Source organism: Penicillium atrosanguineum (genome assembly GCF_028827265.1).
Source record: "Penicillium atrosanguineum strain IBT 20685 chromosome Unknown utg000003l_segment0_segment0, whole genome shotgun sequence".
NCBI lineage: Eukaryota > Fungi > Ascomycota > Eurotiomycetes > Eurotiales > Aspergillaceae > Penicillium > Penicillium atrosanguineum.
The window spans coordinates 4508402-4526293 of NW_026623135.1; the positions used below are offsets into that span (position 1 = coordinate 4508402).

The following is a 17892-nucleotide window of genomic DNA, read 5'->3' on the forward strand; positions in this document are numbered from 1 at the left end:
AAGTCCAGAGCGTTGCCGCATTTCGGCAGATCATTTTTTCCGGCTTCAGGCTCCGTCACAGCGGACGCGGAGCTCACTTGCACCCATTGTTACTCTCAACAACTTTCCAATAAACTACAGCCTTCATATTGGTCTTTTATTCCATTTTCTCTTTCATCCCGTGATCCACGAACTAAGGGATTGGGATCTGCCCGTATAGATTACCCCTCGCACACACTCAACCAGCCTCCCACTTCCGCGACATCTACATCCTATCAACCGCATTTCACCATGGTAAGCGCGTGGCACACCGTCAAAAAACCTTCAAGGCCATGCGCTAACAAACCTGACAGTTGCCTCTTGGCCTCCTTACGGCCGCGCAGGGCCACCCCATGCTGGTGGAGCTTAAGAACGGCGAGACCCTGAACGGTCACCTTGTGACCTGCGACAACTGGATGAACCTTATTCTGCGCGAAGTCGTGCAGACAAGTCCTGAGGGTGACAAGTTCTTCCGCCTTCCTGAAGTCTACATCCGTGGCAACAACGTACGTAAGCTATGCGCCGAACACTCGGTTCACCATGTTGACTACCCCACTAGATCAAATACCTCCGAGTCCCCGAAGAAATCATCGACATAGTTAAGGAGCAGCAAGCAAATCAACCACAGGGCCGACGCGGTGGTCACAGAGACGGCGGGCGCGAGCGAGGCCGTGGCGGTGGTCGTGGTCGCGGAGGGCGTGGTCGTGGTGGTGGTGGGCGCGGTGGTCCTGGCGGTCCTGGTGGCGTATGATCGACAGACAAGCATTGCATGGCTGGAAGGATGTGATAACGAGATACCCTGGAACAGACTGTGTGTGAGGTCGCTCTCGGGGGGGGATCCGGTTGGACAGTTTGGTCGAGCATGGCCGTGGCGTATCTGGCTCTGTATTTTTCAGTGGGAACTGGGTCACTGGGTCGAACGGCGATCTACAAATACTACACTTTAAATCCCAGAAATACTCTGTTCTTTGCTTGTAGATGTCAATTGTTGAAGGGCAGGAGAATCTGCGATATATGTCACGTGACTATCATGGGTGACGGGAATTCGGCGACGCAGAGCTCCGTCGAAGCTCAAGCAACTCGACATGTCGCGGCAGGCGTTGGTCCTTGACGGACTGTGGTATTCCTTATGTCCCTCTTTTTCACAGCCGACACTTCGTCGCTCCGCGCCTTTATTAAGGCCAAGACAGAGATATTCTAAAGCACGCTCGCCGCCAACTATTCGCCTCTCCGCGCCGACGCCCACACCGACTTTGACGCCTAGACGGCACTACAGCAGTCATGCAAGACCATCCGAAGAAAAACATATTGGCAATTCTACGCCAGTGTCAGAAAATCCACGAGATGCTTCGACACAGTGCCCAAACCCCCGACTACCATCCAATATACACCACGACATCACGACAGTGAGCATTGACGAGTTAAACAAACCATATTTTACGGATGAAGGCAATTCGGTGACAGAGAGCTACGAAGATGATTCGTCCCCGCGCTCGGACCCTGGAATATCATCCAACGACCCCCCCAAACCGAAACAACGATCCCGCCCGTTAAGGAAAGAATATGGGCAACTATGGAAAAAATCACAATCCGATCTAGAGGCCATCCTGCAGGGAGAGGAGAATCCCGGATTCGTTGGAACGATAGAGGTGTTGAGATCTTTGATTCGCGATCGTCACGTCGAACCGAGAGCTCGCCACTACAAGGCCATGATACAGGCGAATACCGATAACACTCTTGGAAATGTGAACTCTGTCCACCATCTTTTACAAGAGATGGAAGACAATGACATTGCTGCGGACTCTGGTACCCTACACGCCGCTTTGCAGGTACGTTATTGCTCGTGGAAGACAGATCCTTCGTGATATGAGCTTTACTAATTTTAATTTCAACACGTAGGCCTTTGCTGTGCACCCGGACTACATCCTCCGCCAAGAAGTCCTTCAAAAGCTTCGAGACCGGTGGCTTACTCTGAGCCCTGCTGGATGGCACTTTGTGGTCGTAGGACTACTTCGCGACCATCAGTTCGAACTGGCACTTGATCAGCTTGCATTGATGGAGCGGAAGGAAATTCCGGTTGAAAATTGGCTACACAGCTCGCTGATCTACCACCTATGTGATGTCGAAGAGTTTGACGAGGTGTACCGCCTGATGCGAGCTCGAGTGGAGCAGGGCCATGACATGACCACAGCGCTTTGGAAGCACGTATTGGGAACAGCCAGTACGGCGGGACATTATCTGGCGACTTCTTACGTGTGGAAGCGTATGGTTGAACTCGACTATTTGCAACCTTCAAAGGATGTTTGTAGCAAGGTACTAACGGTGGCTGAACTCGCCGAGGATACCGAACTAGCCAATTCCGTGTTCCGCTTGATGGACAACAAAGGAATGACGCCCGGCCAGGAAGATTATGCGACGCTTATCATGTCTAAGCTGAGTGCAGGCGACTTGCCTACTGCCTTTGATGTGCTTTGCGCGATGCAACAGGAGGGAACAAGTCCCAATCAGGTCGCAACGCGGCCAATGCTTGACTACATGATCAAACATAAAACCGACCATCGCGAGGCGTGGCAGATCCTCAAGCGTCTGAAGAATGAAAGACGCGACATTCCCCTGGCCAGTGTCCAGGTCATTGCCGATCTGTGTCATCACTATGTCCGTAACGATCCCTCTGTGGTGGAGGATGCCATCGGGTTCTACAAAGAACTCTATACCCTGTGCCCCGAAGGGGCAAATGTCGATGTGTACAACTCGTTTATCATGATGTGTCGAACGGCAGGGAACCGAGCCGCAGGGATGTTTTTGGTGAAAGAAATGGCTTCCTTCAACGTCATTCCCAACGGCACCACTTTCGAGAGCATCATCCTGATGTGTCTGGACGCGGGCAACTACCTCTCCGCGAGCATGTACTTCGAAGATTTAATTAAAAGAGAGGGGTCGGTCACCCGGGAGACACAGAAAGAGATTCGAAAACTCTGTGCGCGGTCGGTGGACGAGTACGCGATGCGGTTGCAGTACCATCCGAAGCTCCAAGAGAGCATCAAGATCGCCACCAGTGACGGAACGCCCAGTGGGGACGCTACGGGTGAGGCTGGACCCCGCGGCTTTGGGCGCACTAAGCTCGTGCACGAAGCGCGAATTGCGTATAACCGGGATCGACGACGAAGAAAGAGAGCCCGGGCGGCCATGGAACGGAATGAAAACCAAGAAAACCGCCCGACCGATGCGCAAGATGAGTGGTACTAGGTGAACGGCTCCAACCAAGATTCGGTCGGGGCAATAGAACCGAAGAAACCCCTGAGGGTCCATCGTGTTTCAAAACACAGAGATCCTGCAGGAGACATCGCCATCGTGTACGACCCGCCGATTTCTCAGGCTTCGGTAGTCTGCCGTGCAGACAGTCGTGCGACAATCAGTGCCTCGCCGCATAATTGAGTGTATCATAGTGTACCATAGTCCTGTACAAAGAAACGAAAAACCCTTTAGCCGATGAACCATAGAAAAATCCTTATCACAATTCCCCGTCTCCTGGTTCCTCTTTCCCCCTCACCCACGGAATGGATTCATCCACTCGGAACCACTGCGAGGTGATGCTCCACCGCCTAAGAATAGACCGGGCGTCCTGAAACGCGACTAGGGAAGTTAACTTGCTTCGAACCTGTCAGATAGTGAAACCGAGGAATTTCAGGCCGTGCCTTGATAATTAACCTGAAAACCGTTCGAGCATGAGGGTAGAAACTGCCTGAAAATGGAGGCGGATCGACAAGGGGAAAAAGTGGACCAGCGAGTTGCTGGGTTTGCCAAGCAGAGGTCGTCAGCCGTTACCGTTCAATGCTGAACCCTGTCTCCGTCCCTGTCCCTGCCCCCTCTTGACTATATAGCCTCTGGACTTCCGACTGTTCCTACATCCTACACCCTACATTCTACATTCTACGTTCTACACACCTCCCACTCTTGTCAATTCTATAATTGCATCACTTCCTTTTCACTTCACTGCATAATGCAACTCACCACTCTCCTCCCTCTCGCCCTCTCCGCCTTGGGCCTTGCCAACGCGGCTGCCCTCGAGAAGCCCGCCAACTGGACAGCAACTGGCTGGAACGTTGAATGCTCGCCCGGAGGCTGTATCTACGAGTTCAACATCACCGGAGCCAAGACTGATAACACTCCTGCTTTCAGCACCCACTGCGAGGGTATCTCGCCCAATGCGACCGTCTGCGACCTGAAGAACATCACCGCCAGGGTCAAGCCCGTCGTTAACCCCATCTGGAACGTTGCTGTTCAGCACAAATGGTCGATCCCCGAGCCCCAGTACAACTCCCAATCCGACTACTGGCAGTCCGGCAGCGTCAATGTCACTGAGACCGCCAAGTCCTTCACGATCGTGCCCAAGTCTCTCTACGGGGTCGCCTAAGCATACCGACTCTTCTTTCCTCTTTTCTTGTGAAATAATGACTCCGGGGTCTAGACTGGATGGCTTCTTTTGGTAACCGGCGTTTTTAATTCCCTGACTCTGCGGCGCGTGCCTGCAGGTCCCTTTTTAACGACGGCGACGGCGTTCCGGGTGATTCTTTGTCTACGACACTTTTCGCTCCTTGGAGGACTGGAAAAGTTATCCACTGCACATAGACGTATTTAGTCTGTACAATATCACTTCCCTTTCCACCACAATTGATTTGTTTCGTACCCATGCTTCAACCTATACTTGACTTAAGGTGTAGTAGTGACATCATCGGCTGCGCCTCAATCGCGGCTCCGATAAACAAGTTAATTAACTTAAACCCATCAACTTGCCCAACTCCAGAGCTCCAACCTTGGAAGCTCTCAAATATTCGAAACAAAGCCACACATGTGCTGAATTCCCCGTCCCGCGAGCTACATCCCCTCGCAACAGAATGGTACCTCCTTCCCCAGCCCCCGTGGCTGGTCCCCGCTGACCCCCGGACCCTTACTCCGCAGTCTTCAATTCTCCGCCAGATCGTCGCTGGTCCGCGACTGCAGCACCCGGAAGCTGGTCTAGATCTATGCTACGTGACCAACAACGGTATATACCCCCTAACCCAGACCCAGACCCAGACCCAGATCCAGACCCAGACTGACCACGTGCAGTCATCGCAACCTCAGGACCCTCCGGAACCTATCCGCAGCGCGCATACCGCAACCCACTCGACTCGCTAGTCTCCTTCCTCGACTCAAAACATGGCAAGAATTGGTGTATCTGGGAGTTCCGCGCCGAAGGCACCGGCTACCCTGACGAGGAGGTGTATGATCGGATTCACCATTTCCCGTGGCCGGATCACCATCCGCCGCCGTTTGCGCTGATTCCCAATATTATGGGAAGCATGCGGAACTGGTTACATAGGCTGGATGAGAAGGAAGGTGACGAGCCTGGTGAGCGGGTTGCTGTTGTGCATTGCAAGGCTGGGAAGGGGCGGAGTGGGACCGTGGCGACGGGATATCTCATTAGTCAGGAGGGGTGGAAGAAAGAGGATGCGCTGAACCGGTTTACCGAGAGGAGGATGCGCGTGGGATTTGGGAATGGGGTTAGCATTCCTAGTCAGATGCGGTACGTTGGGTATATTGATCGGTGGACGAATGAGCTGGGCAAAGAGTATGTGGAGCGACCGGTTGAGATCCTCGAGGTGCATATCTGGGGGTTGAGAGAGGGAGTCAAGGTTGCTGTGCAAGGCTTTGCCGAGCAAGGCAAGAAGATCAAGGGAATCCATCTATTCCACCGCAGCGAGCGGACTGTTGTTGCTGAAGGAAGCCCAGTCAAGAAACTTGGCAACAGCAGCAAAGAAAAGCTGGATCATTCGGCCGTCCAATCGTCTGCAACATGGTCGCCCGCTCAATCTGAAGATTCAACAACGCCATCTGCATCGGTATCTGATCTGACGCGCCGATCAACCGTCTCCCCAGCCCGCAACCTATCTGCTGTGATGTTCCGCCCCGCCAAACCCCTTATTGTGCCAGGATCAGACGTGAACATCGACTTCGAGAGACGCAGCAAAGCCGCATACACAGGATTCGCAATGGTAACCTCTGTTGCGCACGTCTGGTTCAACGCCTACTTCGAAGGCGGCAAAGACCACGACTCGGGAATTTTCGAGATTGAATGGGACGCAATGGATGGTCTCAAAGGTAGTGCGAGGAAGGGCACGCGCGCATTCGAGCGTGTCAAGGTCGTATGGCGGTACCCGTTATCACCATCCGATTCCCAGAAGAAAGAAGATGAAGCCAATGTTACAGCCGGCAAACCAATTAACGAACCGAAACCAGGCGAGCCTATCCCCGAAAGTGATCCCGCAGATTGGCGACAGGCAGATGCAATCCAGGATTCAGCCGCTCAAGATAGTAATTCTGAACTCGGGGAAGAGAACAAACCTGCTAAGCACAAACAAGCCAAGCATGCATCGACAGGAAGTAAACTACTAGCTGTTGGCGCGGGGTCGTTACATGAGCTTGAAAAGTCGTTGGGACTGCGCAAGCAGACTGATGAAAGCAAAGATGTGAGCCTGGCTGAGAGTGATGATGAGGCACGCTCTACTCGGTCGACAACTGAGGACGAGAGAAAGCGGCAGGAAGGAGATAAGGATCTGGAGGGTGTCAAATCCCACTTTGAGAAAAATGCAAGAAGTGGCCCTGAGGATGGAGGAAAGCCAACATAGATCTTGACTCTCTATGGCGCTTGACTCGGGAGTCCAATCTAGGGCAAATTTGTATTAATGATACCAAAGAAATACCGTTAAATCATGGAACTGTTGTATAGATGCTACTATATCGAAAAGGATAGTACACCACCCGAACAAAGAATCTAGAGAGGGTCCTAGGCTAGAGATTAGATATGATTCAGGAGGAGTTCCCCGCCTTCGCTAAGGGGTACGTTATCGCCTCTGGTGGGAGTTAGAGGCTTTGGCTTAACCTCGAAAATTATACATATACTCTATAGTTTACCTCTGCGCCTTTTTTTATCAGGAATCTTATATATTCTGCAGTCGGATTCAGGTCGTCAGGATATAAATAAGCATTAACGTTATCGACGACTTTTGCATAGGCATCCACGATCTTGTGCATATCCTCTTATTCTTCATCCCTATCGACGTCCCTCGGCCTGAAACTGACTCGAGTACAAGAGATAGTGCCCTAGTGATTCCGTATCATCTCGTTCGTTGAAAATGTCACCTAGGGTAAAAACCCGCGGTTTCGATTTGAACGTCAAGAGCCGGCTGAAAGAGGCCATATTGTGAAGCTTCATGCCAGCGAGCCAATTCAAGAGCACCTCAATGCCCTGAGCGTCACTCTCTGCCTTTCTGGATGGAAGATGCAACGAGGCTAGTCACAAAGTTATCTAGAGTTGATGAGTAGCCTCTCATTTAGGTGACGACGGTATTCATTCGAAAGTTTGTGCCGCGGTTATTCCACCATCACACCCACAACCGGCCGCCTTGCGGACTCACTTTATATCGTTTTATGATCCCTATGGAGGTTTTCAAGGGCTCAATAGCAGCAGAAGGCCATATGCCAGCTATGTTCAAATACAACGAGGGCAATTTCATAGCCATTATTGCCGCAGGTGACGAAGGTAACCGCAACCTTGTTATGTATCCCTTTCGTATGCATTGGTATATGAGTGTTTCCTGTACTGTCCCCGACACGATCCTGAAAGATCTGACTAGTCTTGAGTACTCTTGGAACGCAAAGGGGAACGTGGAGGAGTTGGCGGAGAATATCCGGGGGTTCCCGAGATGGCTGAGACGGCTTTCTAGGTAAATTTCTGTGCCTGATCTAACAGCCCTGGTGCCTAGTTGGGTGAAATGGCCTACTTAATTTTATGAAGCTAACAACAGAAATCGGAATAGTCGCGTGTCTCAGGTTGAGCTCTTCTAAGTCCGCGACCAAGAGCCCTTACCCAGTTATGTTAAGGGCCGGGGCGTATTGATCGGCGATGCCGCCCATTCGATGGTTCCGTACCAAGGACAGGGGGCCAACCAATGTCTCGAAGATGTGGAAGGGCTTAATGCGCTTTTTGCGGATGTTTCCGACGGTGACTTTATCCCCGACCGACTGCGACTCTGGGACCGCATTCGACGACCACGGGCCTCAGGCAATTCAGAAAAGCGCGCGTGTTTCGCAGTCCAAAATATCGACCAAAGAAGCGACACAAGCGATCTTGGCGGTGGAGCCCTACGTGAGGATGAAGGAGGCACTTGCGCGACTATAAGCGCAAGTAATCGAGGGTAATGGGGAGAGATATAGAACTTCGACTAGCTTTCGTCATTTGGTTCTCCGAGAATTCATCTACTACACTCAACCGACCCATCTCCCTCATTTCTGATTGATCTTAAATTAAATTTTTCTCTTGTCTGCAATGTATATTACCATAAAACAAGACAACACAAACGATCGACCCTGACGCTATGTTCAGGATACCTGGGGCCGGAAGGCTGAGCCATTGAGCCAGCACCGTCGGGTATATTAGCAGATGGCTCGGAGTCATGTTGCCCCGACCAACGGAACATTTGGTTTCCTCACAGGATGCCAAGTGAGGTTAGATACCTTACACAACTACAAGTATCGTCATGCAGACCATGCAACTTTTGATGGTTGCCAGCACACAACACACACTGACCCAACTAAATGGGGAAAAACCGTTGTAGCGACGGTGTCTCTTTCTGGGTTGGTGGTTCCATCTTTTAACAACATAAAATTAGTGTAGCTGAAATGGTAAGAATTTTTGGAAAGTATGGTGGGAGGTAACGAAACACTGTGTTATCTGTTACACTAAAAGCTCATGGAAGGAGTAAAAGCGATGATATTCCTGAGAGGGAGCGTCTCCTGTAAACCTAAGCCGTCTTTGCAAGCGGTCACCGTAATCAGTGGTATTGACAACTCTGGTATTCTCTAATCCCCGAGTCGGCAATTTATGGAGGAATAGACATGCAAACAACATAAGGCAAAACAAGTTTTCCCGGTATCCGGGGGATATCCATGCCGACACACCCTCAATGGCCCAAAAGCTTTCTTGGCCGTTGGAATGCCTGAAATCCGTCGAATCTGGTGTATTTTCAAAACAGAGGTTGGTTTCCTCTTTGGGACTAGTACTAGTCTATGAGGTGCCCAATGGCGCTCACCAATCTCTCACCCAGGAAACACCCACGCAACTACAGTATTAACCGCACGTAGGCCCCACAGGCCCTTGCACCCAATGTTTCGCTATACATTTTATACGCCGTGTACTTGGCATTTCTCACCCGCGAGGCCGTGGACAACCTGTACGCGCCGCAAGTGGCGCAACAATCATGGCGAGAAATTGAAATCCAGATACTTAGTCGACGAATAATTACTGCAAATACAACCTCATCCCCACAGAATTGCTTACTTTCGGTAATATTCTATCTGTGATGCCTACGTATCACTGTGATTGAGTTTCGGTCTATATCAAGTTATGGTCATGATAAGGGGCGTGGACATCCTTCGGATTCGTTGGTATCTTGCAGATAGCTGACATTATCTTGGGCTCGCAAGACCGATATAATTTCCAGTTCACTACTTATACTAAAGGAGAACGATGATTCATTACCAATTTGCATAATCTAACCCTGGGTCTCTTTGGCCCTCGAACTGGACTTAGTTTGCCTTAAGGTTACCTGGCATCGGAATTTTTGCTTGACGAACCAAGTAGTGCTGGTTTCCCATGGCTGTTCAGATTGCTCCAGCTGAAAGTGGAACTTACTCAGAAGGCAAGGGATTACCTTTGACATTTCCAAAAGACTGATATTTTTCCCAATGCATGTTCGAGCACCGGCTCCAAACTGATGTCTGTTTTAGCCTTGGTCTAGTCAATCACAACGAGACCCTTCGCAGTGGAAAGGCTTACCGAGAGAAAATTTGCTTCCATAATCGAAACTCTGTCTTTGTCTTCTAACCACCGTTCCGGTTGAAAGGAAGCGGGATCTGGTCCGAATATCTTTTCACTCTGTTGCGAAACCCAGGGGTTTACCCCGACCACTGTCTGAAGCGAAGGTTAACATTCGAAATCGGCTGGAACGTTTGGGAATAATCCAGGTCTTCTTACCCCCTGCGGAAAGAACTTCCCAGCCAACATCACTCCTCCTCGTGGAACGACGCGTAAGAGAGGGTATCCCGTTGCCGGATGAAGCCGCAGAGCCTCTTTGATACACGCTTGGAGATAAATCATCTGTTGTGACTCACGATAGGTGACAGAATCACTCGTGGGTCTCCCAAGCATGACCGTGTCAATCTCATCTTCAAGCTTCTGGAGCTTTTCTGGATTTTTTAAGAGGTGATAGAATATAGCGCTTAATGAGATGGCAGTGGTATCGGAGCCAGCAGCAATATTTGCCCCGATAGAATTGAAAACATCCGCATAGTTAAGTTTACCGGAATCGAATCGGATGAGGAGCTGGGAGAGAAAGTCTGTGTCCGGCTTGTCCGACAAGCTAAGAGTGCTTGTCTTTGCCTTGATTTTGCCTGTGATATAGTTGGACACCAAGTCAAATGGAATGGGGATTCGAAGGGTCCTGGCAATTTTCGCCATTATCCAGTGAAGTTCAGCGAAGATTCCAAGCCGACCGCCGTATACCATGCTTTCATGGATAGCACCGAGGATGCCATTGCAGTCTGATCCAGCTTGGAGGAAGCCGAAAGATTCTCCAACCTAAGCAGAATGTTAGTTGGATTGAGGAGTGAAAGAGAAATTAGTATAGTGGAATAGCTGACTGTGATTTTCCCGATAACATCAAAGGCATAGAACTGCATCCACGCGGGGAATTGGAAAGGTGTTCCTATGGTCGCAAACAAGCTCATCTTCTCACACAGTTCACTGTTGATCTCGTCAATGGCGGCTTCATAGTTTACCAGCGAGCTCATTGAATACAATGAGGCCACCTTTCTCCGCTTGATTGCATGCCGCCCATTGTCCATTTCTGAGAACAAGTCTGCATGAATTTTGTCTGGATTTCCAAAGGCATAGTAAAATGAATGCTTGGTGAAGGCTGATCCGGCACCATAGATTTGACGGATAGCGCCTGGATCATTGATACTGTAGGTATATGGAGAAATTCGAACAATCGAGCCTGTAAGTTTGTTATTTTAGCTGGTCCAAGGTACGACAATAGGATATTAGAAGTTTACCATAGCGCTTGTGCAATTCGATGTTTGTCTTCTCGAAGTGACCCTGGCACACCTCAAAAAGCTCCCAGAGTCGCGTCCACCGCGCAAAGAAAGGGCCTGGGACAGTGCGGAGAGGGCTAAATAGAACTTGGTAGATTGTGCATGTCACTGTGTAAACCAACAGGGCCACGGCAAGGTGAAGAAGGATGGACATGATTGATCAGTTCATATGTTGTTCTCGACCCTCCAGCGACATATAGGTAGGCCACTTTATGCAGCCAAAGGGGGTTCAATTCCCACCAGTGGCTCACTATTTCGGCTCAGTACCCATCACCCCCACCTTGAGCTATGAACGGGGCTAACAATTTCCAAAATGATCGACATCGGCTCTCCGCAATTTGTTCCGCATTCTCTCTACCCCCCCCTCCCTCCCCCGGGGGGCGACTCTACCGAAAAGATGAAAATAATAACCTCCCCGTTCACATTTGTATTATACATATGAAGAAGGAAGGAGGAAAAGAGAGAGATGTAGATTCTAGAGATGGAAGCTATGGAACTAGATCTATCATGGAGGCTGAGGCAAGGGATGCGGTGAAGAGGGGCAGAATCCCATTCACCGCGAACAATACACACGTCTTTCACTTAGAGAATAGTGTATATGGCAGAGCATGAGGGAGGCTCACCACCTTGGACCTCGTTTCTCTCTCCACTAATTCTGTCGCAGCTCTCGTATCAACCTGATACGGTTTAATGAGACTACTTCCGAATGGTCAGTCAAATAAAAGAGCTTCAAATATAGGTAAAAGCTCACCACTCGTCATGCAAGCACCAGATGACCTTCTCCGGCATTCCCATCCACTTGACCAGGTTCGTTGCAAACGTCGCTGCAGACCCATCGAACGGCCTCCCATTCAAATTTGCCCGCCCCGCAATCCCAAGAATCGCAACAGTCGGCTTTGGCTGAATGCTCCTCACTATTCCTTCATATGCACCTAGATGCGCATTGAATAGAATGTTCATATTTCCTCCACCCTTTTCTCCGAGTAAGATGTTGAACATGAGTTGCCCCCCATCGCAGGCGGACATGACATTCGCCTCTTTGTCATCCATCCAGCTCGCAAACGATGCAGTTCTTTCATCCATATTGCCCTCCCCGATGATCTCCTTCAGCCGAAATAGCCCGTGTTTCATTCCTCGGGTAATATCTAAGGTACTGTCAAATGGAGTCGTGCTGCCTTGGTATACGGCACCGGAGTCAAAAATGTCTGGCAGTGTGGCATGATCACCAGGAATGAGACAGTGGAGGCTTGGCCAGATGTGAAGCTCGGCTACAGCAAGTGAATGATGGGGTTCTAGAGGTGCACCTGGAGGACCTCCGCGTAGAGCTACTTCTCCTGCCTTGGCTGCAGTGCGCACGGCTTTAGCGAAGAGAGGGACTCGCTCACCTCCAGAGACAGGGACAAGTTGCTCTTCTGGAACAGCGGCGTCGCGAAGACGATTAATGGCTTCGCTGTTTGCGATGATGATGGCTCCTGTGCGTTTTGCAATTTTGTCCGCTCCAGGCAGACTTTCAATAAAACCGGGGTGAGTGATCTTGTTCCATGTAATTTTTCTCTAAATGCACGTACTGGTCAAAATGTGCGTGGGAGATCAATATGTAGTCCACATCAGTTACATCGTTTATGTTGAGATACTCGGGCATCAATGATGGTCGATCCAACCAGGTGTCGTGGAATATTGTTAGCCCTAATGCGCGAAGGCGAAAGGTTGTAGCGCCTGGGCGAGTGAGATTAGACGCGTATTAGGATAAAGGTTCTAAAGGGAATATACCAAAGTATTCCAGGGTGGCTTTGTTCTCCATTCTCGTCACGGATGTCTTGTCCCAGATGATTAATCGTTTTATAATTGAAACAGGAGAAGTATAGTTTCGCGTACATATAAAAAGCATCAACAAGCTAGCTCAGCGGAGTCCAAAGGATTTACCTTTCTATTTTCCGCAAAGTTAAAGAGTTTCCACTGCTCGATGACTGAACGGGCCGGCAACTCCCCGGGACTGTGGCTGACCCATTAACTTTCGTTGATCATGGGGTTTCGGCTCCCCGCAGACGTCATGGAAAAGGGATTGCCTGTCTCTACAAAGTGCAGGCCAGCTTTCATAATACCACTGTTTAATGTCGATGTTTGTGAGTCGCCAGAAAATCTATATAGAAACGGAAACCTTCTTGATGATGATAGTTGCTTCCAAGTAATCTTTCTTTTCAGGCTTCTAGGCAACTCGGGCCAACATGTCTGAGTCAAGCTCATTCAAGGTTATCATTATTGGCGCTGGCCTGGCAGGGTCCTTGCTTGCTAATGGACTTCTTAACAATAATGTCCTCTTCACAATCTATGAGCGAGAGGCAGAGAACTCCAAGCGAGAAGGCTATCAAATCCGATTGGGAGACTCCGCTGTAACCGGTTTCAAAGCGTGTCTACGAGACGAGGATTTTAACGCAATTATTCAAAAGTTCGGAAAATCTGCTGCTTCGGGAGCCGCAGCGCCATGTATCTACACAAGCCAGTTCCGACCTGTTCTGGATCTCACCAGCTTGCCCACGTATTCGAAATCCTTCGCAATCAATCGGGTAATCTGTCGCAACTTGCTTCTCAACCCTGTGAGACTAAGTGGAAACATCCGCTATGAAAAATCATTTGCCGCTTATGAGATCATTCATGTCGCTTACAGTGGCAGTGAAAAAGTAAGGGTCATCTTTACTGACGGAACATCCGACGAATGTGATGTTTTAATTGGAGCCGATGGCAGCGGCTCACGGGTCAACAAAGCACTTGGTCTCAAGAATCTGGTGGATATCGACACACATTGGTCCTTTTTGGCCAAGGGAAGCCTTACAAAAGACCGATTGAATGAGCTTCCCGTTCAGCTTCAAAAAGGGCCAATCATAGTGTTCGCAAAAGGAGTGTCCTTTTTCTATGCCTGTAAGATATATCTCTCACTTCGAGACCTTTGAGCTAATATGGTTTATGAAGTATACATGCCCGCAAAGCGCGACGCGGACAAGTCTGCCAGCGATTATATGGACTATGATGAGACAGAGGCCTCATTCTACTGGGGACTGAATATCCCTAAATGTCTATCAACGAAATACCAAGACTATGCAAACATTCCAAACCGCCTAGAATTCTGCCTCGAAATTATCCGCGACTGGGCACCAGAACTGTAAGAGAACATCAAGAGATCTGAACGGTAATACTCAATGCTGGTAATTAACCGATTACATTGTCATTCAATAGGAAATTTTTAATCACGACAGGCCAAGATGATGCGCTATCCTCTGATATTTACATCACCCCCTTGCGAGCGAGTACCAAGCCCACGGAGGACTGGCGAGTGCGACTACAGAAGAAAATACAAGGAGGGAAACAGGAAGAAGGGCACCATCGTGTCTGGCTTTTGGGTGATGCGGTGCACGCAATGCAGCCAAATAGGTACGATTTTCGTTTTCATAAAGCTTGGGGTTCCCAATGTAGTCCATACCAGCAGTCAAGTTCGAAGAAGAAAAAGTTTATCTGACAGTCATTCTGAGCCAACAGAGGCATGGGCGGAAATCAAGCGATGCATGACTGTGCCGACATCCTCCCATATCTGCTCGAACTGAACAGTACTGCCGCTAGCGGGAGGCCCCCCACAGGCGAAGAGATCTCTTCAGCGTGTGCAAAGTATGAATCGACAATGATTGAGCGAGCTTTTACCTGGGTTTCGAAAAGCGGGGGGAACTTCGATGCTGGTGCGTGAAAGATCCAGTAAACCCCCAAGGCATTCTAGCTGACTTTCTGTGCGATTACTAGACATTGGACTTTGATGGAATCTTGGGCAAGTTGATTTCAATCTCTGGGAAAGTCCTCGTGCCAGTTGTCTCTGCCTTTCTTCGCGTGCCGTTCTTTAGACCGCCAGAGACACAGGAGTCAGGCTGGTGATGGCTCTTCATCCTCTTTGAACCTAAAGGGCTTATTGTCATAGTTTATAAACAATGCCCTTCATCTACTCGCTGACTGAAAGGCTGAATTTCATGCAGCTCTATTCTAGGTCCTGATATTGAACTTTAAATGTAAGATCAGAATATAATTAGATACATTAAAGATGTTGATTTTATATTCTTTGAATCAATTCCCATGGCTTGAGAATAAATAATTCATGAGTGGCGTTCATAAGTGGGGTATCGGGGGTTCGGGTATCCGACCGCCGTACGCCGCGTCGGTCAAAACTCGTCGTTATTACGCTACCATACCAGCTCGAGTTGATGTGAAAGCCACATCGCCTCTCAACACGTCCTCTGATCCGTCTGAACTCGATCCTATATTTGATTTCACTAGCGATTGTTATAGAGTGCATAAGTACGCTCAAAGTTGGCAAATGGACCGGTAAGAACCAACAAAAGGGGGTCGCTCACTCGAAAGAACGTCTTAAACATATGTTTTTAGCGAGATCGAATGTCGCTACTGTCAGAAAAAGTTCAATCGCCGCGAGCATCTTGATCGACATCTTCGTTGCCATTCAGGGGCCCGACCGTACCCCTGTTCGATATGTTCGCGGACTTTCTCAAGGCAGTGAGGCTTCCAGTTTATGAGGAAACGTGCCAGGCGAACACAATCTCACCCATTCTGATTATAGAGACACCCTTGCTAGACATCTTGCGACGCACGGAGATGATGCTCGGGAACTTCTTGTTCGCACAAGAGGTACCAGCGCCTGTCAGAGCTGTTCCCAGGACAAGGTGAAATGTAGTGGCGGAATGCCATGTGCCCGATGTCTGAGTAGAAGTCGCCGCTGCCTTCACCGGGGCGGGAATCGGATTTTGAATAGCAGATTATCTTACTGTGATAATCCGATGAACCAAACTGTTGATTCGAGCCCCGATGCGCCAGCTGTTTTCACTTCGCCGAGCAACATCAATGATCCGATTCATGTGCCCTCGTCGATGTCTCAGTTGCCATCTGGCCCGGCCAGCTTTGGATCCAGTACGAATGTCCTGGAAGGCACCCAGAGCAACCATACTGTTTTCTCGGGTGTCCATGATTTGCCACTGGTCGCCCTGGACATGAGCGCTGACTTTCCTTGGACGCTCGAATACACCGATTTCTTCTCTGAGAGTCATCTGGCTGCCCATCATCCACCGGTAGCTCAGTTGGGATACTCACTATCTCCATTCGCCTCTAGTGCGGAAATCAGTCTAAACAGTGGTCCTGATAAATTACCTTCTCAGGGTCCTGTTCCAACGCGAGAGTTTCGGAGCGAGGGCGAAAGATTCTCTCCAACTATTCAAATCCAAGAGCTGCGTCAGTCAGAATCTCCAACTCCCTTCCAGTTACTCGCAATGCAAGCTACAGATGACGATATTGCCATGGCGGAGAATTTTTGTCATGTGAATGTGCCATTGAACAATGTCTATAAATCCGTTTTTGCCTTCTACGAGCAGCAGCATGATGTTCGCTTTCAGGAAGTTCCATTCCCCCATCTTTCTGTTTTCAACTCATTCATCCAGCTCTATTATGAGCATTTTGATGACCAATTACCATTCATTCATCCATCGTTGTTGGAACAAGCAAATACACCGTGGATCCTCACTTTGGCTGTGGCATCTGTTGGATGCCAATATACCAACGTCGCCAAACGGGATGCATATGTACCCATGCTTACAGACCTTCTCAGGTTATCTCTTCCCCTCGATGTAAGTGGTGATCGATTATTTTGCCATTGTGTGTATCTGACTGACTTATCTGCAGGCCCTGAAATCTCGGAGCTATGATACAATGACATTAGCACAGTGTTTCTTGCTGAATGTAGTCAACCTCATGTTCAGTGGTTTCAAAGATCATGTACTCAATCTACAGGTTCAACGAGCCTGGCTTGCTACACTGATACGGCCATTTCTTACTTCTCCTCAATTTAGGGGGTCATTGCTATCGACAGAGCCAAGCAGTGTTCAATCTGATGGACAATGGCATTCATGGATTCGTCGTGAATCAGAAAGGAGACTTGCCTATTGTTTTTCGGGTCAGTAAATATAGAATCTGTTCCGAATACAGGGAAATCATGCACATCTTTCTAGTCCTGTTTCTCTCATTCGACTGACCCGATTTTTATTCATAGTGCTGGATTGCTTCTTCTTCATATTTTTGGGGATGCAACCGACTTTTTCGGCAAAGGATTACGAGAAAATGCTTCCATCATCAGATTTATTGTGGAGAATGCGCAATGAATATGACTGGAGCTCTCATTTGAGGGCATGCAATGGTCAATATCAATCCATGCCTTAGTCTTCAGTTGTTCATAAGCTCACATCAGCCAGATACACCACAGCCGCTCAGTTTGAACGAGGTTTTCTCCATGAACTGGACTTCGAACAGCGCTTTGCTGCACTCGTCCGACTTGAGTAAACTGGTACTGCATCTTCTTTTGTTTGTGGAAGAACAACGAGCCATAGACGCATCCAACTCCAGTGCACTTCTGAACTTCGGTCAGGAGAACCAAATCCTGAATTCAAATACGCGACCACCAACATCATACCGGACATTGGACTGGAAGTACAAGATGCTCACAACAACAGGTGAATCCTCGACATCCACAAGCACGAGCATTTTGGATGCAAGGAACATATTTTACCATTTACTTGGGATTCTCAGGCATATCCCGCTGAAGCAACTCTATGCCTATTCCAGATGGTATGCATCAGAGGAGGATAT

The 17892-nt window shown here is 49.2% G+C and overlaps 9 protein-coding genes across 9 annotated transcripts; 6 read left to right on the plus strand and 3 right to left on the minus strand.

Moving 5' to 3' along the window:
- Positions 1-270: 270 nt before the first annotated feature.
- On the plus strand, positions 271-3264 carry N7443_005136 (pentatricopeptide repeat protein; the record flags this gene model as incomplete). The annotated part of the gene is made up of 6 exons (XM_056885192.1): positions 271-273; positions 333-524; positions 578-763; positions 827-903; positions 1076-1847; positions 1918-3264. The coding sequence occupies 6 exons, from the start codon at positions 271-273 to the stop codon at positions 3262-3264; spliced, it is 2577 nt and encodes an 858-aa protein (XP_056743470.1).
- A 754-nt stretch (positions 3265-4018) lies between these two features.
- On the plus strand, positions 4019-4432 carry N7443_005137 (uncharacterized protein; the record flags this gene model as incomplete). Its single annotated transcript, XM_056885193.1, has 1 exon — positions 4019-4432. The coding sequence occupies one exon, from the start codon at positions 4019-4021 to the stop codon at positions 4430-4432; it is 414 nt and encodes a 137-aa protein (XP_056743471.1).
- Positions 4433-4913: 481 nt separating this feature from the next.
- On the plus strand, positions 4914-6686 carry N7443_005138 (putative phosphatidylinositol-3,4,5-trisphosphate 3-phosphatase; the record flags this gene model as incomplete). The annotated part of the gene is made up of 3 exons (XM_056885194.1): positions 4914-4916; positions 4978-5062; positions 5128-6686. The coding sequence occupies 3 exons, from the start codon at positions 4914-4916 to the stop codon at positions 6684-6686; spliced, it is 1647 nt and encodes a 548-aa protein (XP_056743472.1).
- An 811-nt stretch (positions 6687-7497) lies between these two features.
- On the plus strand, positions 7498-8259 carry N7443_005139 (FAD-dependent oxidoreductase; the record flags this gene model as incomplete). Its single annotated transcript, XM_056885195.1, has 2 exons — positions 7498-7784; positions 7932-8259. 2 exons carry the CDS (start codon positions 7498-7500, stop codon positions 8257-8259), a joined length of 615 nt encoding a protein of 204 aa, XP_056743473.1.
- Positions 8260-9611: 1352 nt separating this feature from the next.
- N7443_005140 (cytochrome P450) lies at positions 9612-11365 on the minus strand (the record flags this gene model as incomplete). The annotated part of the gene is made up of 5 exons (XM_056885196.1): positions 9612-9830; positions 9896-10030; positions 10094-10696; positions 10759-11114; positions 11173-11365. The coding sequence occupies 5 exons, from the start codon at positions 11363-11365 to the stop codon at positions 9612-9614; spliced, it is 1506 nt and encodes a 501-aa protein (XP_056743474.1).
- A 593-nt stretch (positions 11366-11958) lies between these two features.
- On the minus strand, positions 11959-13012 carry N7443_005141 (Cystathionine beta-synthase core; the record flags this gene model as incomplete). Its single annotated transcript, XM_056885197.1, has 3 exons — positions 11959-12718; positions 12780-12927; positions 12982-13012. 3 exons carry the CDS (start codon positions 13010-13012, stop codon positions 11959-11961), a joined length of 939 nt encoding a protein of 312 aa, XP_056743475.1.
- Positions 13013-13436: 424 nt separating this feature from the next.
- On the plus strand, positions 13437-14944 carry N7443_005142 (sporulation protein; the record flags this gene model as incomplete). The annotated part of the gene is made up of 4 exons (XM_056885198.1): positions 13437-14127; positions 14179-14368; positions 14443-14637; positions 14743-14944. 4 exons carry the CDS (start codon positions 13437-13439, stop codon positions 14942-14944), a joined length of 1278 nt encoding a protein of 425 aa, XP_056743476.1.
- A 1093-nt stretch (positions 14945-16037) lies between these two features.
- On the plus strand, positions 16038-16955 carry N7443_005143 (uncharacterized protein; the record flags this gene model as incomplete). Its single annotated transcript, XM_056885199.1, has 1 exon — positions 16038-16955. One exon carries the CDS (start codon positions 16038-16040, stop codon positions 16953-16955), a length of 918 nt encoding a protein of 305 aa, XP_056743477.1.
- A 530-nt stretch (positions 16956-17485) lies between these two features.
- N7443_005144 (uncharacterized protein) lies at positions 17486-17787 on the minus strand (the record flags this gene model as incomplete). The annotated part of the gene is given in 2 exon segments (XM_056885200.1): positions 17486-17683; positions 17698-17787. The coding sequence occupies 2 exon segments, from the start codon at positions 17785-17787 to the stop codon at positions 17486-17488; spliced, it is 288 nt and encodes a 95-aa protein (XP_056743478.1).
- Between the last annotated feature and the right edge of the window lie 105 nt (positions 17788-17892).